General features: G+C 46.6%; 1 protein-coding gene across 2 annotated transcripts in view; it reads right to left on the reverse strand.

The window, feature by feature from the left end:
- Positions 1-855: 855 nt before the first annotated feature.
- sec63 (SEC63 homolog, protein translocation regulator) overlaps positions 856-27,163 on the reverse strand; it is a 33,886-nt gene continuing 7,578 nt past the window's right edge. The window contains exons 3-20 of one of the 2 annotated variants that reach the window (XM_041870871.2): positions 26,001-26,115; positions 24,857-24,969; positions 23,852-23,913; positions 22,292-22,350; positions 22,159-22,209; positions 21,172-21,280; positions 20,878-20,972; positions 18,835-18,967; positions 11,925-12,017; positions 11,676-11,821; positions 11,166-11,313; positions 10,794-10,876; positions 9,152-9,229; positions 7,726-7,881; positions 7,055-7,216; positions 5,347-5,547; positions 3,178-3,282; positions 856-1,099 (exon numbers count right to left, since the gene is read on the reverse strand). In XM_041870871.2, coding sequence (XP_041726805.2) covers positions 962-1,099; positions 3,178-3,282; positions 5,347-5,547; positions 7,055-7,216; positions 7,726-7,881; positions 9,152-9,229; positions 10,794-10,876; positions 11,166-11,313; positions 11,676-11,821; positions 11,925-12,017; positions 18,835-18,967; positions 20,878-20,972; positions 21,172-21,280; positions 22,159-22,209; positions 22,292-22,350; positions 23,852-23,913; positions 24,857-24,969; positions 26,001-26,115 — 2,047 coding nt within the window. In that variant the 3' untranslated portion in view covers positions 856-961. Of the gene's footprint in view, positions 1,100-3,177; positions 3,283-5,346; positions 5,548-7,054; positions 7,217-7,725; positions 7,885-9,151; positions 9,230-10,793; positions 10,877-11,165; positions 11,314-11,675; positions 11,822-11,924; positions 12,018-18,834; positions 18,968-20,877; positions 20,973-21,171; positions 21,281-22,158; positions 22,210-22,291; positions 22,351-23,851; positions 23,914-24,856; positions 24,970-26,000; positions 26,116-27,163 lie in introns of both variants that reach the window. The other variant, XM_041870870.2, reaches the window with a different exon arrangement.

Genomic DNA, 27,163 nt, shown 5'->3' on the forward strand with positions numbered 1-27,163 from the left:
CTATCATGTTCGCCTAATGTCCGTTTTTGACAAACCAAGCAATCTATAGTCTAGAGAATAATTGTAGCATCCAAAACCGCTGTGAAATATATTTTAAATCAACAAAAATATCGAATTTTTTAGCTGTTTAAAGCCATCATACAAAACAAAAAGTAAGACTAAAACAAAAACCAAACTTAAGCACGGGAAGCATAGAAATAGCGCACATAGAACGCATCTACTGCATATCAGACTGGCTTTCAATGGGTACGACAGGTCTATAACTCACATTTCTATTTTGAATCCCACAAAACGTGTATACTACCGTACATACTCTGGTGATGGGGATTTGGAATGAGTTCTTTTGAAAACTGAAATTATGAACAAAAAGAATGTCATGATTTCAATTAGGAGTCCATTTCTTATGTTTATTTTGTTAAGGGAAGTTGTTACACCCCCCCGGAAAAACACAGAACCCAGATCGCAAGTCCTCTACTCCACAATGTGAAAGAACACACACACACACACACACACACAGACACACACACACACAGACACACTCTCTCTTATTCAGACACACACACACACACACACACACACACATCTCTCTTATTCAGACACACACACACACACAGAGACACACTCTCTCTTATTCAGACACACACACACACACACACACACACACACACACACAGACACACTCTCTCTTATTCAGACACACACACACACACACACACAGACACACTCTCTCTTATTCAGACACACACACACACAGACAGACACACTCTCTCTTATTCAGACACACACACACACACACACAGACACACTCTCTCTTATTCAGACACACACAGGGCTGAATATATATTCATAGTTGTCTTCTGATCGTGATCATTCGAGTCAGGACATGACCAAGTCTAGGTCTCTGTAGAAAAGGATGTGTGTGTGTGTGAGAGAGGGGGCGGGGCATAAGGTCCTGGGGTGTCTAATCATTGTCTTCATCCTCTTCTTCACTCTCCTCGATCCCGTCACTGTCCTCCTGTTCCTCGTCCTCCTCCTCCGTCTCTGGGATGTCCCACTGGGGGTGGTTATCCAACACCGCCTTGGCCTCGTGTACCTCCAGCTGTCACACAGTTACAATACAATACACAGTTACGTTACAATACACCGTTACGTTACACCGTTACGTTACAATACACCGTTACGTTACAATACACCGTTACAAGACAATACACCGTTACAAGACAATACACCGTTACGTTACAATACACCATTACAATACACAGTTAAAATACGCACACAGTTAAAATACGATACACAGTTACAAGACAATACACCGTTACGTTACAAGACACAGTTACAAGACAATACACAGTCGGAGACTGCAGAAGGAAATTAGCTGCCGATTTGAATCCTGTCTCCACAGTTTGAAGTCCAATACCAGCATAGCTACTGTAGCAGGTCAACGCTGTTAGTTATTAATAAAACACGGGATTATAATACAGTGCCTTCGGAATTGATTCAGACCCCTTGACTTTTTCCACATTTTGTTACGTTACAGCCTTATTCTAAAATGGATTACATTGTTTTTTCCCCTCATCAATCTACACACACAATACCCCATAATGACCCAAGACCCCATAACGACCCAAGACCCCATAATGACCCAAGACCCCATAATGACAAAGCAAAAACAGGTTCATTATTTTATTTTTTGCAAATAAAGAATATAAAAAGGAAATATCACATTTACAGAAGTATTCAGACCCTTTACTCAGTACTTTGTTGAAGCACCTTTGGCAGCGATTACAGCCTTGAGTCTTCTTGGGTATGACGCTACAAGCTTGGCACACCTGTATTTGGGGAGTTTCTCCCATTCTTCTCTGCAGATCCTCTCAAGCTCTGTCAGGTTGGATGGGGAGCGTCGCCGCACAGCTATTTTCAGGTCTCTCCAGAGATTTTCAATCGGGTTCAAGTCTGCGCTCTGGCTGGGCCACTCAAGGATATTCAGAGATTTGTCCCGAAGCCACTCCTGCATTGTCTTGGCTGTGTATTTAGGGTCGTTGTCCTGTTGGAAGGTGAACCTTCGCCCCAGTCTGAGATCCTGAGCGCTCTGGAGTAGGTTTTCATCAAGGATCTCTCTGTACTTTGCTCCGTTCATCTTTCCCTCGATCCTGACTAGTCTCCCAGTCCCTGCCACTGAAAAACATCCCCACAGCATGATGCTGCCACCACCATGCTTCACCGTAGGGATGGTGCCAGGTTTCCTCCAGACGTGACTCTTGGCATTCAGGCCAAAGCGTTCAATCTTGGTTTCATCAGACCAGAGAATCTTGTTTCTCATGGTCTGAGAGTCCTTTAGGTGCCTTTTGGCAAACTCCAAGCGGGTTGTCATGTGCCTTTTACTGAGGAGTGGCTTCCGTCTGGCCACTCTACCATAAAGGCCTGATTGGTGGAGTGCTGCAGAGCTGGTTGTCCTTCTGGAAGGTTCTTCCATCTCCACAGAGGAATTATGGAGCTCTGTCAGAGTGACCATCAGGTTCTTGGTCACCTCCCTGACCAAGGCCCTTCTCCCCCGATTGCTCAGTTTGGCCGGGCGGCCAGCTCTAGGAAGAGTCTTGGTGGTTCCAAACTTCTTCCATTTAAGAATGATGGAGGCCACTGTGTTCTTAAGGGACCTTCAATGCTGCAGACACTTTTTTGGTACCCTTCCCCAGATCTGTGCCTCGACACAATCCTGTCTCGGAGCTCTACAGACAATTCCTTTGACCTCATGGCTTGGTTTTTGCTCTGACATGCACTGTCAACTGTGGGACCTTATATAGACAGGTGTGTGCCTTTCCAAATCATGTCCAATCAATTGAATTTACCGCAGGTGGACTTCAATCAAGTTGTAGAAACATCTCAAGGATGATCAATGGAAACAGGATGCACCTGAGCTCAATTTTGAGTCTCATAGCAAAGGGTCTGAATACTTATGTAAAAAAGGTATTTGTTTTTTTATTTGTATAAATATGCAAACATTTCTAAAAACCTGTTTTCGCTTTGTCATTATGGGGTATTGTGTGTCGATTGATAAGGATTTTAAATACATTTTAGAATAAGGCTGTAACGTAACAAAATGTGGAAAAAATCAAGGGGTCTGAATACTTTCTGAAGGCACTGTATATATACACACACAGGTGAGTTGTAATGTCTCACCTTGAGTGGTCTGATCTGGTCCAGGCCCAGGTAAGAGTCGGAGCGCAGGATAACAGAGTATTGGTAGTTCCCTGTTTTAGAGGGAGCCGGGAACTTCAGCTCCACCTGTGAGAGCGAGAGAGAGCGTACACTGAGTACACCAAACATTAACAACACCTTCCTAATATTGAGTTGCACCCCCCCCCCCCTTCCTTTTGTCCTCAGAACAGCCTCAATTCGTCGGGGCATGGACCCTACAAGGTGTGGAAAGCGTTCCACAGGGATGCTGGCCCATGTTGACTCCAATGCTTCCCACAGTTGTGTCAAGTTGGCTGGATGTCCTTTGGGTGGTGGACCATTTTTGATACACAGGGGAAACTGTTGAGCGTAAAAAACCCCAGCAGCGTTGCAGTTCTTGACACAAACCAGTGCGCCTGGCACCTACTACCATTCCCCATTCAAAGGCACTTCAATATTTTGTCTTGCCCATTCACCGTCTGAATGACACACATACATAATCCATGTCCCAAGGCTTAAAAATCCTTCTTTAACCGGTCTCCTCCCCTTCATCTACACTGATTGAAGTGGATTTAACAAGTGACATCAATAAGGGATCATAGCTTTCACCTGGATTCACCTGGACAGTCTATCATGGAAAGAGCAGGTGTTGCTAATGTTTTGTATAGTCAGTATGTTTAATACAGATATAAAACGGGTAGTCTGATAGTCCCCTTCAGCTCCCTCTGGGACCAACCAACACTGCTGTTACAACCAACTACACAACATGACATAACTGTTTCCACATTGCTAGCAGCGGCAGGTGGCCTAGCGGTTGGGGCCAGTAACCGAAAGGTTGCTGGTTCGAATCCCCGAGCCAGCAAGGTGGAAAAATCTGCCCTTCTGCCCTTGAGCAAGGCAGTTAACCCCCAACAACAACTGCTCCCGGGCGCCGATGACATCGATTAAGGCAGCCCCCCCGCACCTCTCTGATTCAGAGGGGTTGGGTTAAATGTGGAGCACACATTTCAGTTGAATGCATTCAGTTGTACAACTGACTAGGTATCCCATTTCCCAAATGTAGCGCGTTGGGCCAGTACCCCGAAAGGTCGCTGGTTGGAATCCCGGACCCAACAAAGTGAAAAATGTGTGTCTTTGTGCTCTTGAGCAAGGGGCGTCTCAGCTGACCCCGGCCCCACTCTCTGAGGGAGTCTCAGCTGACCCCGGTCCCACTCTCTGAGGGAGTCTCAGCTGACCCCGGTCCCACTCTCTGAGGGAGTCTCAGCTGACCCCGGTCCCACTCTCTGAGGGAGTCTCAGCTGACCCCGGCCCCACTCTCTGAGGGAGCGTCTCAGCTGACCCCGGTCCCACTCTCTGAGGGAGTCTCAGCTGACCCCGGCCCCACTCTCTGAGGGAGTCTCAGCTGACCCCGGCCCCACTCTCTGAGGGAGCGTCTCAGCTGACCCCGGCCCCACTCTCTGAGGGAGTCTCAGCTGACCCCGGCCCCACTCTCTGAGGGAGCGTCTCAGCTGACCCCGGCCCCACTCTCTGAGGGAGTCTCAGCTGACCCCGGCCCCACTCTCTGAGGGAGTCTCAGCTGACCCCGGTCCCACTCTCTGAGGGAGCGTCTCAGCTGACCCCGGCCCCACTCTCTGAGGGAGTCTCAGCTGACCCCGGCCCCACTCTCTGAGGGAGTCTCAGCTGACCCCGGCCCCACTCTCTGAGGGAGCGTCTCAGCTGACCCCGGCCCCACTCTCTGAGGGAGTCTCAGCTGACCCCGGTCCCACTCTCTGAGGGAGCGTCTCAGCTGACCCCGGTCCCACTCTCTGAGGGAGTCTCAGCTGACCCCGGCCCCACTCTCTGAGGGAGTCTCAGCTGACCCCGGCCCCACTCTCTGAGGGAGTCTCAGCTGACCCCGGCCCCACTCTCTGAGGGAGCGTCTCAGCTGACCCCGGCCCCACTCTCTGAGGGAGTCTCAGCTGACCCCGGCCCCACTGAGGGAATAGACACATTTAAGCACCACCAAAATGATTACTACTACTATTGCTACTACTACTACTACTATTGCTACTACTACTACTACTACTACTACAACAAATGTAAGCACCACCCAAATGATTCATACTACTACTTTTGACAGACACACACACACATACCTGCCCCAGCACTTAGGACGAACACACACAGTCTCACCTCTTCTGTGTCTTTGAGTGTGCAGACGTGGTATGGCATGGAGACTAGAGTCTGGTCCTTGCGGTCAGCAATGTAAAGCCACCACCACTCATGTTTCTCCTCTGGGTAGTACAGGCTGTACACTGGGTGGGTGACCTTGGACTTGGTCTCCAACAGGGCCCTCTCCCTCCGCTGGATACTCTGCTGCAGCGCCTCCCACTCCTGGAGGGGGTTATACATAATCTATACCAGGGCTCTTCAACCCTGTTCCTGGAGAGATACCCTCCTGTAGGTTAACTCCAACCCTGTTCCTGGAGAGCTACCCTCCTGTAGGTTAACTCCAACCCTGTTCCTGGAGAGCTACCCTCCTGTAGGTTTTAACTCCAACCCTGTTCCTGGAGAGCTACCCTCCTGTAGGTTTTAACTCCAACCCTGTTCCTGGAGAGCTAACCTCCTGTAGGTTTTAACTCCAACCCTGTTCCTGGAGAGCTACCCTCCTGTAGGTTAACTCCAACCCTGCTCCTGGAGAGCTACCCTCCTGTAGGTTTTAACTCCAACCCGGTTCCTGGAAAGCTACCCTCCTGTAGGTTTTAACTCCAACCCGGTTCCTGGAAAGCTACCGCCCTGTAGGTTTTAACTCCAACCCGGTTCCTGGAAAGCTACCCTCCTGTAGGTTTTAACTCCAACCCGGTTCCTGGAAAGCTACCGCCCTGTAGGTTTTAACTCCAACCCGGTTCCTGGAAAGCTACCCTCCTGTAGGTTTTAACTCCAACCCTGTTCCTGGAGAGCTACCCTCCTGTAGGTTTTAACTCCAACCCCTGTTCCTGGAGAGCTAACCCTCCTGTAGGTTTTAACTCCAACCCTGTTCCTGGAGAGCTACCCTCCTGTAGGTTTTAACTCCAACCCTGTTCCTGGAGAGCTACCCTCCTGTAGGTTAACTCCAACCCTGTTCCTGGAGAGCTACCCTCCTGTAGGTTTTAACTCCAACCCTGTTCCTGGAGAGCTACCCTCCTGTAGGTTTTAACTCCAACCCTGTTCCTGGAGAGCTACCCTCCTGTAGGTTAACTCCAACCCTGTCCCTGGAGAGCTACCCTCCTGTAGGTTTTAACTCTAACCCTGTTCCTGGAGAGCTACCCTCCTGTAGAATTTAACTTCAACCCTGTTCCTGGAGAGCTACCCTCCTGTAGGTTTTAACTCCAACCCTGTTCCTGGAGAGCTACCCTCCTGTAGGTTTGAACTCCAACCCTGTTCCTGGAGAGCTACCCTCCTGTAGGTTTGAACTCCAACCCCGTTCCTGGAGAGCTACCCTCCTGTAGGTTTGAACTCCAACCCCGTCCCCAGGAACGGTTGGAGAGCCCTGGGCTACACACACAGGTCCATTCTCCTAAACACGTTCTCTATTCTACACAAATCTAAAACCATGGATTGGTAAAAGCTGGGACTCCAGTCCTCGGGGGCCGGAGTGGTGTCACACTTTTCCCCCCATCCCTAGCAACACAGCTGATTTAAACTAATTGCATTCTAGATCATGATTAGTTGACTATTGGAGTCAGGTGTGTTAGCTGGGACAGGGGCAAAGGTGTGACACCTATCAGCCCCCAGGACTGGAGTTACCCATCCACGTGCTACAGGGAGTTTCCAATACCAATCCCTTTCAAATCCATGACTTCAGACTTCAGACTTGGGGAGAAAGGAGAGATTATTTGGGACGTAACCACAGGTGTCTGACCTCCTCGTCGTCCCCGGCGATCTCATCCTGCTCCGTGTCGCTCTGTTTGTCGCTCTCCTCATCTCTCTCGCTCGGAGAATCTTTGTTCCCCTCGCCCTCCTCTGATTCGCTGCCCTTGTCTGACCCGTCCTCCTCATCCTCCTTCGCCACGGCAACCACCTCCTAAACACAAACAGGGATCAATAAAGTTGAACCAAAACAGATGGGTTAGTTTATATACCAGACCTGGGATCAAATACATGCATTTTTAAGTATTTGTTAATACTTTCCTGTGTATTTGGGTATTTTCAAATAATGTGGCCGAATCAACTACTTCTATTTGAAGTGTTTGAAAGTATTTTACATTTTGAAATACCCCTACGACCAAACAGACCTGGGTTCAAATGCATAATGAGTATTTAAATACCTGTGTTTGAAAATACACTGTATTTGAGTATTTTTAAATACATACAAATATATTCCAATACTCAACTACTTTGAAATGTTTTTGAAAGTAATTGAAATACCCTAAATAGTGTTTGAACCCAGGTCCGTTACTCGCATAATACATGGCTCAACCTTCTGTTTTAGCATGAGTGAAAGAAGTAAGACAACTTGTGGTCGAAACATCCTTCTGATTACAGTTATTAATTAAAACAATCCGATTGGATCGACTCTGATTGGCTGCTTACACTTCCTGACGCGCTCCCATTGGCCTGTTTGGCCTTGGCTGCTGGCAGTGGGAGGGGCTTCTTCTTGGTGAGTTTCTTCTTCTTTGACTGCTTGGTTTTCTTGGCTGCTTTGGTTTTGCTCTGCCACACCTTGGCTTTGGTTTTACTGGCGTCTCCCTGCTGCCCGGACACATACAGGTCATCCACAAGTTGGGTTCTCAGTCTTTGCGTGTGCGTTGTCAAATGTGTGTGTGTGTATTGTCAGATTGTGTGTATGTGTATTGTCAGATGTCTGTGTGTGTGTGTGTGTGTATTGTCAGATTGTGTGTATGTGTATTGTCAGATGTGTGTGTGTGTGTGTGTATTGTCAGATGTCTGTGTGTGTGTGTGTGTGTGTGTGTGTGTGTATTGTCAGATTGTGTGTGTGTATTGTCAGATTGTGTGTGTGTGTATTGTCAGATTGTGTGTGTGTGTATTGTCAGATTGTGTGTGTGTATTGTCAGATTGTGTGTGTGTGTATTGTCAGATTGTGTGTGTGTGTATTGTCAGATGGTGTGTGTGTGTATTGTCAGATGGTGTGTGTGTGTGTATTGTCAGATTGTGTGTGTGTGTATTGTCAGATTGTGTGTGTGTGTATTGTCAGATGTGTGTGTGTGTGTGTGTGTATTGTCAGATTGTGTCTGTGTATTGTCAGATGTGTGTGTGTGTATTGTCAGATTGTGTGTGTGTGTGTGTGTGTATTGTCAGATGTCTGTGTGTGTGTGTGTGTGTGTGTGTGTTGTCAGATTGTGTGTGTGTGTATTGTCAGATTGTGTGTATTGTCAGATTGTGTGTGTGTGTATTGTCAGATTGTGTGTGTGTATTGTCAGATTGTGTGTGTGTGTATTGTCAGATTGTGTGTGTGTGTATTGTCAGATGGTGTGTGTGTGTATTGTCAGATGGTGTGTGTGTGTGTATTGTCAGATGTGTGTGTGTGTGTGTGTGTGTGTGTGTGTGTGTATTGTCAGATTGTGTGTGTGTATTGTCAGATTGTGTGTGTGTATTGTCAGATTGTGTGTGTGTGTATTGTCAGATTGTGTGTGTGTGTGTGTGTATTGTCAGATGGTGTGTGTATGTATTGTCAGATGGTGTGTGTGTGTATTGTCAGATGGTGTGTGTGTGTATTGTCAGATGGTGTGTGTGTGTATTGTCAGATTGTGTGTGTGTGTATTGTCAGATGTGTGTGTGTGTATTGTCAGATTGTGTGTGTGTGTATTGTCAGATGGTGTGTGTGTGTATTGTCAGATGTGTGTGTGTGTATTGTCAGATGTGTGTGTGTGTATTGTCAGATGGTGTGTGTATGTATTGTCAGATGGTGTGTGTGTGTATTGTCAGATGTGTGTGTGTGTGTATTGTCAGATTGTGTGTGTGTGTATTGTCAGATGGTGTGTGTTCAGACGTTTCGTACCGCGGCAGCATCCTCTGTACTGGCTTCCTCTCCGACTCCGAGACAAGGTGTCGCATTCTGCTCCTTCTCAAACACCTCCTACACACACACACACACACACACACACACACACACACCCACAGCCACACACACCCCACAGTAGCTAAAGTCACATATGGAATACAGGGGCGACTCATTTGCAATGTTTAATCCTCTACAGTCTAAGCTGAGGGGGGGGGGGCAATATATAATTGTTTTTAGAAGGTCATACCAAGGATCATTTAGCTATTTGATTTGGAATTTTAAGACCCATTGAAGTATACATTTTTTAATAATATTTGTTCAACATTGTTAGCCCATCAGGATTACTATTACATTTAGATATATGTTTTACATGTATTTAACCACTTCTTTTGCCACTAAACAGTCTCTATATACACTTCCATTACTGTTTCCAACTGGTACCGGGGAACCTACAGACGGGTCTTGTGAGTCTCTTCTTTCCGTAGATATTTTGTAAAGAAACCGTTCGGATGCTACAGACCTATTTAGTGAGAAGACCGATTTTTCGGGATGTCTCATGGTCTGACAAACATCGCTCTAGCTCTGTCACCTTTCACCCCAGATGAGGAAGTGTTACATCAGCCGGTGCGGTGGATTGAGATGCATCCGCCAATGAAAAAAAAAAAAAAAAACGATCTCTACCTTTAAACGGATGGATTTTAAACGAGGATTTTTGTATTATGCCAATTAGATTTCAGTGGGGCCACGTAAAATTGACTCTAGGGGTTAAACTAACAAGCATTTCTATTGGTTAATTGCCTGGTATTGTGACTTGAGCTGCATGTATTTAAACGCCCGTTTTTCTGTTTCTTGGCAGCCGCCCACAGGAAATGATGCAGTCTGGAGACACGACGTCTTCGTTTGGTGAGAGCACGACGTCTTCGTTTGGTGAGAGCACGACGTCTTCGTTCGGTGAGAGCACGACGTCTTCGTTCGGTGAGAGCACGACGTCTTCGTTTGGTGAGAGCAGCACGACGTCTTCGTTTGGTGAGAGCACGACGTCTTCGTTTGGTGAGAGCACATGGCTAAAATGGAGCTACTATGATCAAATCAAAAGGCCTGCCTGCTGGACTGTGTCGCTTCCTGTACCCCTTTTTGATTGGTTTGTTATGTGGATTTAAAATAGCATAGTTTGTAAGGCTAATCCTATAACAAATTGTGGAAATGATTTACGGAACTGAAATATGAATGTGAACCCGAGAACCTGCTTGAACTTTGATTTCAACTTGTGGAGAACCATGCCTTAAGGAAACAAACGGTTTGGCCTACACAACTATTACGGCCCCTCTGTGGAATGGGCAGACTCAGGAACACTGTGGTGTCCTCCGTTTTGTCACCAGACTCGTCTGAAGGTAACCCATACAAACGAATGGAAGTATGCAGGTAGTTCTGTGCCAACATAAATAAGGGGTGAAATATGTGTCCAAAAAAACTAAAATATTTCCTGAGATTTCTTAGATATAAGAAAGAGACTTCAAAACCTTCTTCCTTATGATATATTTTTGGACTGTCTTTTTTTTAAAAACATTTATGAATGTGTTATTCAATGTGTCCTTTAGTCGCTCAACCCGGACCTAGTGAAATTCTCCCCCTCCCTTACCGCCATCCTCTTCCTGGTCAGGGTGACCGTAACCGTGACGATGGATCCAGCTGTGATGTTATTGCTGTCTTCATCGTCCAGGACTGGAGAGAGAACAGAAGACAGCAGGTCAGAGCTGAGGCTGGAGTAACAACAACGTAGGCCAGTGGATCCCCATGTGGGGTCCCCTGAAATTTAAAAATGGGGTCCCCTGAGAAAAACTAACCTTACCAAACAAATTAAGAACTTATTCTCTTCAAACACATTTGTTTAGTGTCATCTAAGGACCTGTTACGCTGTTAGATATGGTTTCATGTCAGTATGTGTTGGGACAGCCTGCAGGACCTAACATTGAGTGACTATGAACACAAACTCCAGAGCAGGAGACCTCACCCTGCAGCTTGGTTTCCATGGTGATGTGGGGGAAGCTGGCGAGCACGGCCATAACCTCGTCGTACTTCTCCTCGCCAAGGAAACGGAGCATGCTCCGACGGTCCGAGTCCTTCAGGCTGACCAGGTCCTGCAGGCTCCGCACCTTATACTGGGGAGAGGTTACTATAGTTACCATACCGTAACACACTGTATACCGGTTACCATAGTTACCATACCATAACACATCTTATACTGGAGGGAGGAGGGTATAGGGAGGGGGGGAGAGGAGGGAAGGAGGGGGGGGGAGTGTTAATATGCTATGGCTCCATCTCAATTGGTCTTATTGCAATTCCTCGCATCCTATCTCCTCACATCCTATCTCCTTGCATCCTTCTCAACTGTATTAGAGGACAAGATCCAAGGTCCCTCCCCTCAGATGTTCTCCTCCAATGGGTTTTGACGAGGAATGGAGGAAAGATGAATTGAGAAAGAGCCCTTGAATACAGAACCACGTGGCTGGGCGGTTGGTACCTTCTTGGAGATGCAGTATCGGAGGTGTTCCTCTTCAAAGTGTGGCAGCTGCAGCAGAGGAGACTTGGACTCCTGGAGACCCTGGACTATCATCTGAGTCAGCTTCATACAGTTCTCTATGGACACCAGCCTGGGGGCATGGAACCCTGCACACACACACAGGGGAGTATGCATTTGTTGCCTGCCTGTGTGTGTCAGCTAGGTAAAGTGTGTGTGTGTGTGTGTGTGTGTGTGTGTGTGTGTGTGTACCTCCTCTGCTGTTGGCCATCATGGTGAGTTGACATCCCACGTTGACCATCTCCTGGAGCAGAGCTGGACTCTTCCTCACCACAAACCTCTGGTCTGCAACACACACAGAGAGAGAGTGAGCCACAGAGCGAGAGAGCGCGAGAGCCACAGAGCAAGAGAGCGCGAGAGCCACAGAGCGAGAGAGCGCGAGAGCCACAGAGCCACAGAGCGCGAGAGCCACAGAGCGAGAGAGCCACAGAGCGAGAGAGAGAGCGCGAGAGCCACAGAGCGAGAGAACGCGAGAGCCACAGAGCGAGAGAACGCGAGAGCCACAGAGCGAGAGAGCGCGAGAGCCACAGAGCGAGAGAGAGAGCGCGAGAGCCACAGAGCGAGAGAGAGAGCGCGAGAGCCACAGAGCGAGAGAGAGAGCGCGAGAGCCACAGAGCGAGAGAGCCACAGAGCGAGAGACACAGAGCGAGAGACACAGAGCGAGAGAGAGCGAGACACAGAGCGAGGCACAGAGAGAGAGACACAGAGCGAGAGAGAGACGGACCCACTGGTTGCCCTCTAGGTTACAGAGAGCTGGTAGTCCCATCCACCAATTTCCCAGGTGTGAAACAGGGAAGGGACTCAGGGGGTATGCTAATTTGTTGTAGAGTTCATTCTATTAAATTAATCAAAACATGAACATTTTATATTTGGCTAGAAATTCAAAAATAGATTATCTCAACAGAGAAAAACATCCTCCTGTGTGCTACCTACATCCCCCCACTAGAATCCCCATACTTTAATGAAGACAGCTTCTCCATCCTGGAGGGGGAAATCAATCACTTCCAGACCCAGGGACATGTACTAGTCTGTGGCGACCTAAATGCCAGAACTGGACAAGAACCTGACACCCTCAACACACAGGGGGACAAACACCTACCTGGAGGTGACAGCATTCCCTCCCCCATATGCCCCCCTAGACACAACTACGACAACATAACCAACAAAAACAGGTCACAACTCCTGCAGCTCTGTCGCACGCTGGGTCTGTACATAGTCAATGGCAGGCTTGGAGGGGACTCCTATGGTAGGTACACCTACAGCTCATCTCTAGGCAGTAGTACTGTAGACTACTTTATCACTGACCTCAGAATGTTCAGTCAGCCCACTGACACCCCTATCAGACCACAGCAAAATCACAGTCTACTTGAACAGAGCAATACTCAATCATGAGGCATCAAAGCCAAAGGAACTGAATAATATTAAGAAATGCTATAGATGGAAGGAAAGTAGTGTCGAAACCTACCAAAAAACAATTAGGAAACAACAAATTCAATCCCTTTTAGACAACTTCCTGGACAAAACGTTCCACTGTAATAGTGAAGGTGTAAACTTGGCAGTAGAAAACCTAAACAGTATATTTGACCTCTCAGCTTCCCTATCAAATCTAAACATCTCTAACAGAAAACCTGAGAAAATTAACAACAATGACAAATGGTTTGATGAAGAATGCAAAAACCTAAGAAAGAAATTGAAAAACCTATCCAACCAAAACATAGAGACCCAGAAAACCTGAGCCTACGCCTTCACTATGGTGAATCACTAAAACAATACAGAAATACACTACGGAAAAATAAGGAACAGCACGTCAGAAATCAGCTCAATGTAATTGAAGAACTCATTGACTAACCACTTTTGGGAAAATTGGAAAACACTAAACAAACAACAACACGAAGAGTTATCTATCCAAAACGGAGATGTATGGGTAAACCACTTCTCCAATCGTTTTGGCCCTATAACAAAGAACAAACAGCAAAAACATATCCATGATCAAATACAAATCTTAGAATCAACTATTAAAGACTACCAGAACCCACTGGATTCTCCAAATTACATTGAATGAACTACAGAACAAAATACAAACCCTCCAACCCAAAAAGGCCTGTGGTGTTGATGGTATCCTCAATAAAATTATCAAAGATACAGACCACAAATTCCAATTGGCTATACTTAAACTAACATCATCCTCAGCTCTGGCATCTTCCCCAATATTTAGAACCAAGGACTGATAACCCCAATCCACAAAAGTGGAGACACATTTGACCCCAATAACTACAGTGGGATATGCGTCAACAGCAACCTTGGGAAAATCCTCTGCATTATCATTAATAGCAGACTCGTAGATTTCCTCTGTGAAAACAAGGTACTGAGCAAATGTCAAATTAGCTTTTTACCAAATTACCGTTCGACAGACCACGTATTCACCCTGCACACCCTAATTGACAAACAAACAAACCAAAACAAAGGAAAAGTCTTCTCATGCTTTGTTGATTTCAAAAAAGCTTTTGACTCAATTTGGCATGAGGGTCTGCTATACAAATTGATGGAAAGTGGTGTTGGGGGAAAAACATACGACATTATAAAATCCATGTACACAAACAATAGTGCGGTTAAAATTGGCCCAAAAAACAAATTTATTTCCACAGGGCCGTGGGGTGAGACAGGGATGCAGCTTAAGCCCCACCGTCTTCAACATATACAGTGGGGAAAAAAAGTATTTAGTCAGCCACCAATTGTGCAAGTTCTCCCACTTAAAAAGATGAGGCCTGTAATTTTCATAATAGGTACACGTCAACTATGACAGACAAAATGAGAAAATAAATTACAGAAGATCACATTTTAGGATTTTTTATGAATTTATTTGCAAATTATGGTGGAAAATAAGTATTTGGTCAATAACAAAAGTTTCTCAATACTTTGTTATATACCCTTTGTTGGCAATGACACAGGTCAAATGTTTTCTGTAAGTCTTCACAAGGTTCACACTGTTGCTGGTATTTTGGCCCATTCCTCCATGCAGATCTCCTCTAGAGCAGTGATGTTTTGGGGCTGTCGCTGGGCAACACAGACTTTCAACTCCCTCCAAAGATTTTCTATGGGGTTGAGATCTGGAGACTGGCTAGGCCACTCCAGGACCTTGAAATGCTTCTTATGAAGCCACTCCTTCGTTGCCCGGGCGGTGTGTTTGGGATCATTGTCATGCTGAAAGACCCAGCCACATTTCATCTTCAATGCCCTTGCTGATGGAAGGAGGTTTTCACTCAAAATCTCACGATACATGGCCCCATTCATTCTTTCCTTTACCCGGATCAGTCGTCCTGGTCCCTTTGCAGAAAAACAGCCCCAAAGCATGATGTTTCCACCCCCATGCTTCACAGTAGGTATGGTGTTCTTTGGATGCAACTCAGCATTCTTTGTCCTCCAAACACGACGAGTTGAGTTTTTACCAAAAAGTTCTATTTTGGTTTCATCTGACCATATGACATTCTCCCAATCCTCTTCTGGATCATCCAAATGCACTCTAGCAAACTTCAGACGGTCCTGGACATGTACTGGCTTAAGCAGGGGGACACGTCTTGCACAGCAGGATTTGAGTCCCTGGCGGCGTAGTGTGTTACTGATGGTAGGCTTTGTTACTTTGGTCCCAGCTCTCTGCAGGTCATTCACTAGGGTCCCCCTGTGCGGTTCTGGGATTTTTGCTCACCGTTCTTGTGATCATTTTGACCCCACGGGGTGAGATCTTGCGTGGAGCCCCACATCGAGGGAGATTATCAGTGGTCTTGTATGTCTTCTATTTCCTAATAATTGCTCCCACAGTTGATTTCTTCAAACCAAGCTGCTTACCTATTGCAGATTCAGTCTTCCCAGCCTGGTGCAGGTCTACAATTTTGTTTCTGGTGTCCTTTGACAGCTCTTTGGTCTTGGCCATAGTGGAGTTTGGAGTGTGACTGTTTGGAGGTTGTGGACAGGTGTCTTTTATACTGATAACAAGTTCAAACAGGTGCCATTAATACAGGTAACGAGTGGAGGACAGAGGAGCTTCTTAAAGAAGAAGTTACAGGTCTGTGAGAGCCAGAAATCTTGCTTGTTTGTAGGTGACCAAATACTTATTTTCCACCATAATTTGCAAATAAATTCATAAAAAATCCTACAATGTGATTTTCTGGAGAAAAAAAATCTCAATTTGTCTGTCATAGTTGACGTGTACCTATGATGAACATTACAGGCCTCATCTTTTTAAGTGGGAGAACTTGCACAATTGGTGGCTGACTAAATAATTCCCCCCCCCCACTGTATATCAACGAATTGGCGAGGGCACTAGAACAGTCTGCAGCACCTGGCCTCACCCTACTAGAATCTGAAGTAAAATGTCTACCGTTTGCTGATGATCTGGTGCTTCTGTCACCAACCAAGGAGGGCCTACAGCAGCACCTAGATCTTATGCACAGATTCTGTCAGACCTGGGCCCTGACAGTAAATCTCAGTAAGACAAAAATAATGGTGTTCCAAAAAAGGTCCAGTTGCCAGGACCACAAATACAAATTCCATCTAGACACCGTTGCCTTCGAGCACACAAAAAACGATACATACCTCGGCCTAAACATCAGCGCCACAGGAAACTCTGAACGATCTGAGAGACAAGGCAAGAAGGGCCTTCTATGCCGTCAAAAGGAACATAAAATTTGACATACCAATTAGGATCTGGCTAAAAATACTTCAATCAGTTATAGAACCCATTGCCCTCTATGGTTGTAAGGTCTGAGGTCCACTCACAAACCAAGAATTCACAAAATGGGACAAACACCAAATTGAGACTCCGCATGCAGAATTAGGCTAAAATATATTCAGTGTACAAAGTAAAACACCAAATAATGCATGCAGAGCAGAATTAGGCCGATACCCGCTAATGATGAAAATCCAGAAAAGAGCCGTTAAATTCTACAACCACCTAAAAGGAAGCGATTCCCAAATCTTCCATAACAAAGCCATCACCTACAGAGAGATTAACCTGGAGAAGAGTCCCCTATGTAAGCTGGTTCTGGGGCTCTGTTCACAAACACAAACAGACCCCACAGAGCCCCAGGACAGAAACACAATTAGACCCAACCAAATCATGAGGAAAAAAAAAAGATAATTACTTGGCTCAACAAAGAATTAACAAAAAAAACTGCGCAAACTAGAATGCTATTTGGCCCTAAACAGAGAGTACACAGTGGCAGAATACCTGACCACTGTGACGGACCCAAAACTAAGGAAATATTTTACTATGTACAGACTCAGTGAGAATAGCCTTGCTATTGTGGTCCTCTGTAGCTCAGCTGGTAGAGCACGGCGCTTGTAACGCCAAGGTAGTGGGTTCGATCCCCGGGACCACCCATACACAAAAATGTATGCACGCATGACTGTAAGTCGCTTTGGATAAAAGCGTCTGCTAAATGGCATATTATTATTCTTATTATTATATTATTGAGAAAGGCCGCCGTAGGCAGACCTGGCTCTCAAGAGAAGACAGGCTATGTGCACACTGCCCACAAAATGAGGTGGAAACTGAGCTGCACTTCCTAACCTCCTGCCAAATGTATGACCATATTAGAGACACATATTTCCCTCAGATTACAGCGATCCACAAAGAATTCGAAAACAAACCCAATTTTGATAAACTCCCATATCTATTGGGTGAAATACCACAGTGTGCCATCACAGCAGCAAGATTTGTGACCTGTTGCCACAAGAAAAGGGCAACCAGTGAAGAACAAACACCATTGTAAATACAACCCATATTTATGTTTATTTATTTTCCCTTTTGTACTTTAACTATTTGCACATTGTTACAACACTGTATATAGACATAATATGACATTTGAAATGTCTTTATTCTTTAGGAACTTCTGAGTGTAATGTTTACTGTTAATATTTATTGTTTATTTCACTTTTGTTTACTATCTACTTCACTTGCTTTGGCAATGTTAACATATGTCTTAAACTGAAATTGAATTGAGTGAGAGATATTTTGGCTTCACCTAAATTAAAGCACTTTAAACCCAAGAGCTGAGCCCAGAACGAACCTCTCAGTCAGCTGGTGTTGGACCTAACCAACCAAGCTGACACCAGCACTGCTTCAAAATAAATAATGAAAATAAAACAAAATCATGAAGCAATCAATCAAAGGACTCATATTTACAACAGATCCTTACCAAGTACAGGCTGATTGAACCACCAATTGGCAATAGAAACCAGCAGACATAAAAAGACATGGCTACCCAAAGAGGAGCGTGTATGTGGTCGCTGCACGACAGGGGAGGTAGAAACAGAGATGCACTTTCTCCTTTACTGTGATAAATATTCCTCACAAAGAGATGAATTATTCACAGAAATTACTACATTTATTCAAAATCTTATCTTATTAAACCCAGAGGAAAAACACAAAAAACAGTAATGGGCGAAGGAGTAATGGCTCCTCTTGCAGCCAAATATGGATTTGCCTGCCATAGCCTGAGGGACACTGAATAATAACATCTGCATAGTAAACAGTAACTTACTTATTATTAATATTATTGTTATTATTATTGTGACTATTATTCCAAATAGTAGTGGTATCACTGATGCAGACCTTTGGAACATCTACATTTTATAAAGTCTAATAAATCCATGTAATATAGCCTACACCTTCACAATAAATCCATTATTTATTTTAGACAGGTCTATAGAAGCATGATATGAAGAATATGTAGTATATTTTAGAAAAACAGAATAGCGTACTCTGAGTTGTCCTTATGTTAGGTCCTGATCTATGCCAAATGGCTGTGGGCTACACTAGTTCATTTAGCAGACAAGACTTGCTTAGAATTCCGTGGCATTATTTGATATTATTTTATAGTATGAAGAATAGAATTGAACAAAGCTGAATAAAATAGAAAGGATATTTTCTCCAAACGATTTGAGGAAGTGAGCACATGCGGCTATTCTGTGTTGAGCGGTTAACAAAGAAACAGGTCCTCCTATATGCTACATTTAGAGTTATTAATGTAACTTTAGTTGTTCTACAAACGTTGGGTTATATGTTTAGATTTTTAATACATTCTATGGCTGCATGATGTCGTACCCTCTTCGATGTCTTCTGAGACGTCCATGCGTGACAGGTGAGCCAACACCAGCACCCGGGCCTTAAGACTGTATGGGTAGCAGAATGGAGGTTCCTTCTTCTTCACGTTGATGTTCCCCAACTCACGGATCAGCTAGAGAGAGACAGGGAGAGGTTTAACAGACAGACAGACAGACAGAGACACACAGAGACACATACACACACATTTACATTTTAGTCATTTAGCAGACGCTCTTATCCAGAGCGACTTACAGGAGCAATTAGGGTAAAGTGCCTTGCTCAAGGGCACATCGACAGATTTTTCACCTAGTCGGCTTGGGGATTAGAACCAGCGACCTTTCGGTTACTGGCACAACCATCTTAACCACTAAGCTACCTGCCGCCCCACACACAGACCGAGAGACACAGAGACACATACACCGAGAGACACAGAGACCGACACGCAGACAGACCGATACGCAGACAGACAGACCGACACGCACGCAGACAGACAGACAGACCGGCACGCAGACAGACAGACAGACCGACCGGCACGCAGACAGACAGACAGACAGACCGGCACGCAGACAGAGACAGACAGACAGACCGGCACGCAGACAGACAGACAGACCGACCGGCACGCAGACAGACAGACAGACCGACCGGCACGCAGACAGACAGACAGACCGACCGGCACGCAGACAGACAGACAGACCGACCGGCACGCAGACAGACAGACAGACTGACCGGCACGCAGACAGACAGACAGACAGACCGACCGGCACGCAGACAGACAGACAGACACGCAGACAGACAGACACGCAGACAGACCGACAGACCGACAGACACGCAGACAGACCGATAGACACGCAGACAGACCGACAGACACGCAGACAGACCGACAGACACGCAGACAGACAGACCGACAGACCGACAGACAGGCAGACCGACACGCAGACAGACAGACACGCAGACAGACAGACCGACACGCAGACAGACAGACCGACACGCAGACAGACCGACACGCAGACAGACCGACACGCAGACAGACCGACACGCAGACAGACCGACACGCAGACAGACCGACACGCAGACAGACCGACACGCAGACAGACAGACCGACACGCAGACAGACCGACACGCAGACAGACCGACACGCAGACAGACTGACACGCAGACAGACTGACACGCAGACAGACAGACCGACACGCAGACAGACCGACAGACACGCAGACAGACCGACAGACACGCAGACAGACAGACCGACACGCAGACAGACAGACCGACACGCAGACAGACCGACACGCAGACAGACAGACCGACACGCAGACAGACAGACAGACCGACACGCAGACACAGACAGACAGACCGACACGCAGACAGACCGACACGCAGACAGACCGACACGCGACAGACAGACCGACACGCGCAGACAAAGACCGACACGCGACAGACAGACCGACACGCGCAGACAGACAGACCGACACGCAGACAGACAGACGACACCGACCGACCGCGCAGACAGACAGACCCGACACGCAGACAGACAGACGAGACCGACGACACGCAGACAGACAGACCGACCGACACGCAGACAGACCGACACGCAGACAGACCGACACGCAGACAGACAGACCGACCGACACGCAGACAGACGACCGACACGCAGACAGACCGACCGACACGCAGACAGACCGACACGCAGACAGACAGACCGACACGCAGACAGACAGACCGACACGCAGACAGACAGACCGACACGCAGACAGACAGACCGACAGACGACGCAGACAGACAGACCGACACGCAGACAGACAGACCGACACGCAGACAGACCGACACGCAGACAGACACGCAGACAGACAGACAGGCAGACTGACACGCAGACCGACACGCAGACAGACAGACCGACACGCAGACAGACAGACCGACACGCAGACAGACCGACACGCAGACAGACCGACACGCAGACAGACCGACACGCAGACAGACCGACACGCAGACAGACAGACAGACCGACACGCAGACCGACACGCAGACAGACAGAGTAAATCAGTATGTTACCTGTGGTACTTGGATGTTGTCCGTGGGTCGTATGGTAGCCTCTTTGTTGCTGCGGGGGTCAAACTCGAACGCAGCCGTCAACACCATGGATAAACCTACACACCAAGCGTGAAAAATGCTAATATTAGTACCATTGACTTGAATTGGATTTGTACCACAAATGCTAGAAAGTTAGCATTTGGAAACAGTGGCCAGGTAAACTAAGCCAAAGCGTGGATTTCTGTCATGCCTGGTCCATAGATTGATTACAAGGTAAACTACCCCTTTAAACTGTGGTCAGGTTAGGTAACTCACGTTTCATGTTCATGTTGGGCGTCTTGTACATGAAGTGCATGAAGAGTTGTGTTGTGTTGATGAGTATCTGGTCCCCACTGTAACGGATCGACCGATACCACCACGTACCCTGAGGGGGAGAAGAGAGAGTTGAAGAAAGATTGAGAGAACTAGAGATTAGATCAGACACTAGGGTTGGGAGGTATTCAGACATTCATACCGTTTCTGTACCATTGGTTACAGTTGTTGGGAGGTATCCAGATTTGAATACCGTCATACCGTTTCTGTACCATTGGTTAGTTGTTGGGCGGTATCCAGATTTGAATACCGTCATACCGTTTCTGTACCATTGGTTAGTTGTTGGGCGGTATGCAGATTTGAATACCGTCATACCGTTTCTGTACCATTGGTTAGTTGTTGGGCGGTATCCAGATTTGAATACCGTCATACCGTTTCTGTACCATTGGTTAGTTGTTGGGCGGTATGCAGATTTGAATACCGTCATACCGTTTCTGTACCATTGGTTAGTTGTTGGGCGGTATCCAGATTTGAATACCGTCATACCGTTTCTGTACCATTGGTTAGTTGTTGGGCGGTATGCAGATTTGAATACCGTCATACCGTTTCTGTACCATTGGTCTGTAATATAATAATAATAATAATAAGACTTATTTTTTGGGAGACGCATAAAACAATTTAGGCATCAGGGATCTTGATCCAGGAGGGGGTTGAATGTCTCTGCTGTAACCAAGGAGCTTGATCTCGACAGCTAGCCACTTAGCTAGCAAGTTAGCAACCCCAATGCATAGCTGGAGCCCTGAGCTGGAGATCATTTATTTGACACATCTTAGATTTCTTACAGTTATAAGCAGTGGCGTAGAATGCACCCCCCACGAGGTGGTATCGAAAATCATACCATCAGTATTTAGAAATACACCAATAAACGGTATATTGCCCAAGCCACACACACAGAGATACAGAGCTACTTTGGTAACAGAGGACTCTTACCACAACAACGGGCAGGATGACCATGAAGGCTAGACCATAGACCAGCAATACCTAGAGAGAGAGAGAGAGATCTGTTAACACAGTAATGTATAAAACAACAGGTGGATAAAACATAGCAGTAAAAAAAACATACCAGCATGGAGTTCTTGGAGTCTACGATCCACGCAGGCAGAGCGATGCCAAAACTAGTGGCTGGAGAAGAGGAAAGAGGAGGAGGAAGAGGAAGGAGGAGGAGAAAAAGGAGGAGACATGAAATGTAGATTTTTATTTTTTTTATGGAATGGAACTAGACCAGGGGTTTCAAACTAATTTTGTCCCGGGGGCCGCAGTCGGTCTTCACCGAGGTCCCGGGGGCCACAGTCGGTCTTCACCGAGGTCCCGGGGGCCACAGACGGTCTTCACCGAGGTCCCGGGGGCCACAGTCGGTCTTCACCGAGGTCCCGGGGGCCACAGTCGGTCTTCACCGAGGTCTCGGGGGCCACAGTCGGTCTTCACCGAGGTCTCGGGGGCCACAGTCGGTCTTCAACGAGGTCCCGGGGGCCGCAGTCGGTCTTCACCGAGGTCTCGGGGGCCACAGTCGGTCTTCAACGAGGTCCCGGGGGCCACAGTCGGAGGGTCGCATTGAAAATGGATTATATTTCCTCTCCGTCAAAATTAGCAAAACATTTTCCTCTATCCATCGCTTTAGGAACTGTTGATGCTCCCTGACTGTCTAGCTTTCACTTTGATGACTGTTATCAAGCTGGACAGAGTGAAGAGACTATAAATGACTGTTATCAAGCTGGACAGAGTGAAGAGACTATAAATGACTGTTATCAAGCTGGACACAGTGAAGAGACTATAAATGGCTGTTATCAAGCTGGACAGAGTGAAGAGACTATAAATGGCTGTTATCAAGCTGGACAGAGTGAAGAGACTATAAATGACTGTTATCAAGCTGGACAGAGTGAAGAGACTATAAATGACTGTTATCAAGCTGGACAGAGTGAAGAGACTATAAATGACTGTTATCAAGCTGGACACAATGAAAAGACTATAAATGACTGTTATCAAGCTGGACAGTGAAGAGACTATAAATGACTGTTATCAAGCTGGACAGAGTGAAGAGACTATAAATGACTGTTATCAAGCCGGACACAGTGAAGAGACTATAAATGACTGTTATCAAGCTGGACAGAGTGAAGAGACTATAAATGACTGTTATCAAGCTGGACAGAGTGAAGAGACTATAAATGACTGTTATCAAGCTGGACACAGTGAAGAGACTATAAATGACTGTTATCAAGCTGGACACAGTGAAGAGACTATAAATGACTGTTATCAAGCTGGACACAGTGAAGAGACTATAAATGACTGTTATCAAGCTGGACACAGTGAAGAGACTAAATGTAAGTCCATTATCATTTCTACACAGTTTTGGTTAAAAAAAATATTTATATTACTCAAACCACCCGTGGGCCTAAATTAGAGTCAAGAGGGGCGTGACGCTGCCCGTCTCCTCTTCTGAGGTGGACTCTTGTCCACTGACCTAAAAGCATTGGATTGGTGGAGCATTTTGTTAATACTCTCATTTGCTTTCAAATCAGTGAAGGGAAGTGAACCCTTTGGGAGGAAGGAGAGACACTTGGGACGTAGCATCAATGAAAGTATTAAAACATTGAGAGGTTGAACCCGGGAGGCTGACTAGACGTACCTCTTGGACCATCTGGGTTGCCGTAGGTCTCCCAGTTCTGTCTTGACTCGTCATTGGTCAGCCTGGGGAAAGGGGCGGGAAGAGAGGAAGAAAATTGAAGCAAACATTGTGTGTTTCTCAAAATGCATACTAGCGTGCTCCGAGCACATTGGAGCACGGGAGGGTCAGAGTACGAGTCCAAATCAAAGTATGCGGAACGGAGCACGGAGGGCACTTCTTCGAACGCATACTCCGTTTGTACATATGTTGCCTGACTACAATTTAGTATATATCTGGATATGTTAATAAATACATGCTGTGTTACTTTTGGCATGTTTACCTGCCTACGGACCATAGATTGCAAACCCATAACAAGTCAATAGGGCTAACTGGCTAGCTGCTAGTACTGTTAGCTAGCCAGATAGCCACGAAGAATTGGTAGCTACCCACGACAAATGTACATCTACCTTGAATAACATTAGTTTTAGATCATTTTTGCCTGTTTAACTAGCTGGCTAGCTAGATTATTACGATTCACATATAGCTAGCTGATAATTATGAAGAAAAACGTTTGCTTTGTGTATATCTTGTTTGGTCTCTATTGTTGCCGTTGTCCCGGCTGGAAGACGGTTCAGTGAACGGGGAGATGCAGCGTGAGGTCATACAGTAGCGGGGAGTGCTGGGGAGATGCGGCGTGAGGTCATACAGTAGCGGGGAGTGCTGGGGAGATGCGGCGTGAGGTCATACAGTAGCGGGGAGTGCTGGGGAGATGCGGCGTGAGGTCATACAGTAGCGGGGAGTGCTGGGGAGATGCGGCGTGAGGTCATACAGTAGCGGGGAGTGCTGTATAGTTTTATGCATCCTCCACACTCTCGTCCTCACAACAACTTCCTCAAAAGAACGTGGTGGGAGAATGCGCTCGGAGCATGAGAGTGTCGTGCGGTAGTATGCATATTGAGAAACACCCATTGATTCATATAAAACACTGCTATATTATCTAGTTCTCTCTCAGTCTGACAGACTTACGCGGAGTATGCTTTGGCGATCCTCATGAACAAGTCTTCATCTCCTCCTTTATCAGGATGGAACTTCAGCGACAGCAGACGGTACTGCTTCTTAATCTCTGATACAGATGCTCCCTACACACACACACAGAGTTATACAACTGTTCAATCCATATGGTTTCTCGTGTCTGTGTGTGTGTGTGTGTGTGTGTCTGTGTGTGTGTGTGAGTAAACACTATATTATACACACAAAAGTATATGGACACCCCTTCAATCTGCCAAAGATGCTTCAAGAAAGTACTGAGTAAAGGGTCTGAATACTTATGTAAATCTCTCTCTCTCTCACCTCCTCTCTCTTGGTCTCTCTCCCCCCTCTCTGTCTCTCTCCCTCTCTCTCCCCCCCTCAGTCACTCGCTCTCTCCCCCCTCTCTGTCGGTCTCTCTCTCTAATCTGGGTTTGGCGGATGCCAGGAGAACGCTACTTGCCCCAATGCATAGTGACAACTGTAAAGTCTTGTGGAGGAGGAATAATGGTCTGGGACTGTTGTTCATAGTTTGGCCTAGGCCCCTTAGTTCCAGTGAAGGGAAATCTTAACGCTACATCATACAATTACATTCTAGACGATTCTGTGCTTCCAACTTTGTGGCAACAGTTTGGGGAAGGCCTTTTCCTGTTTCAGCATGACAATGCCCCCGTGCACAAAGTGAGGTCCATACAGAAATGGCTTGTCGAGATCGGTGTGGAAGAACTTGACTGGCATGCACAGAGCCCTGATCTCAACCCCATCGAACACCTTTGGGATGGATTGGAACGCCGACTGCGAGCCAGGCCTAATCGCCCAACATCAGTGCCCGATCTCACTAATGCGCTTGGGGCTGAACGGAAGCAAGTCCCCTCAGCAATGTTCCAACATCTAGTGGAAAGCCTTCCCAGAAGAGTGGAGGCTGTTATAGCAGCAAAGGGGGGACCAACTCCATATTAATGCCCATGATTTAGGAATGAGATGTTTGACGAGCAGGTGTCCACATACCTTTGGTGATGTAGTGTGTGTGTAGTGTGTGTAGTGTGTGTGTAGTGTGTGTGTGTAGTGTGTAGTGTGTGTGTAGTGTGTGTAGTGTGTGCAGTGTGTGTGTAGTGTGTGTGTGTGTAGTGTGTGTGTGTGTTACCTGGTCCAGACTGAGGACTTCATAAGGGTTATACTCCTGATACTCTCTGTCCAGCTTGGACACTTTGTAGGCCAGCAGCAGAAACACAGCCCAGCCAAACAACAGGGCTGCTTTCCTACACACACACAGAGACACACACACACACACACACAGAGAGACACACACACAGAGAGAGACACACACACACACAGAGAGAGAGACACACACACACAGAGAGAGAGAGAGAGAGACACACACACAGAGAGACACACACACACAGAGACACACACACACACACAGATAGACACACACACACAGATAGACACACACACACAGATAGACACACACACACACACACACACACAGAGAGAGAGACACACACATAGAGAGAGAGAGACACACACACTTCTGGTGAGTTCTTTGCTTGAACTGGGGTAGGTAGCCTGAAAACAATTACCAGAAACTGCAGTCTGATGCAGTTAACCTACTAATCTTAGCAATGATCTAGGATTCATTATAGACAGTCACTTCTCCTCCTCTTGAAAATAACTAGCTCGCTAACTAGCTACCTAGCCCTGCTAACTCAGGCTAGCCTAATGGCTTGACTGGACCGTGTCCAACCAGCAACCAAATACGAACACTGGTGGGGTACGCGTTTTTGTAGATTTTTGGGGGAGAACACTGTTTGCATTCTTCAATAGCTAGCTTTTTATCTGACTAGCAGTTTCAGAGCTTGGAGAACTGTCTGCCTCAGCTGCTCTGCTGATAAACCTTACCCTGCCTCGTGGGGAAGCTGATAAACCTTACCCTGCCTCGTGGGGAAGCTGATAAACCTTACCCTGCCTCGTACGGACGCTGATTAACCTTACCCTGCCTCGTGGGGACGCTGATAAACCTTACCCTGCCTCGTGGGGAAGCTGATAAACCTGACCCTGCCTCGTGGGGAAGCTGATAAACCTTACCCTGCCTCGTGGGGAAGCTGATAAACCTTACCCTGCCTCGTGGGGAAGCTGATAAACCTGACCCTGCCTCGTGGGGAAGCTGATAAACCTGACCCTGCCTCGTGGGGAAGCTGATAAACCTGACCCTGCCTCGTGGGGAAGCTGATAAACCTGACCCTGCCTCGTGGGGAAGCTGATAAACCTGACCCTGCCTCGTGGGGAAGCTGATAAACCTTACCCTGC

Source organism: Coregonus clupeaformis, unplaced genomic scaffold (assembly GCF_020615455.1).
Source record: "Coregonus clupeaformis isolate EN_2021a unplaced genomic scaffold, ASM2061545v1 scaf0062, whole genome shotgun sequence".
NCBI classification, from domain to species: domain Eukaryota; kingdom Metazoa; phylum Chordata; class Actinopteri; order Salmoniformes; family Salmonidae; genus Coregonus; species Coregonus clupeaformis.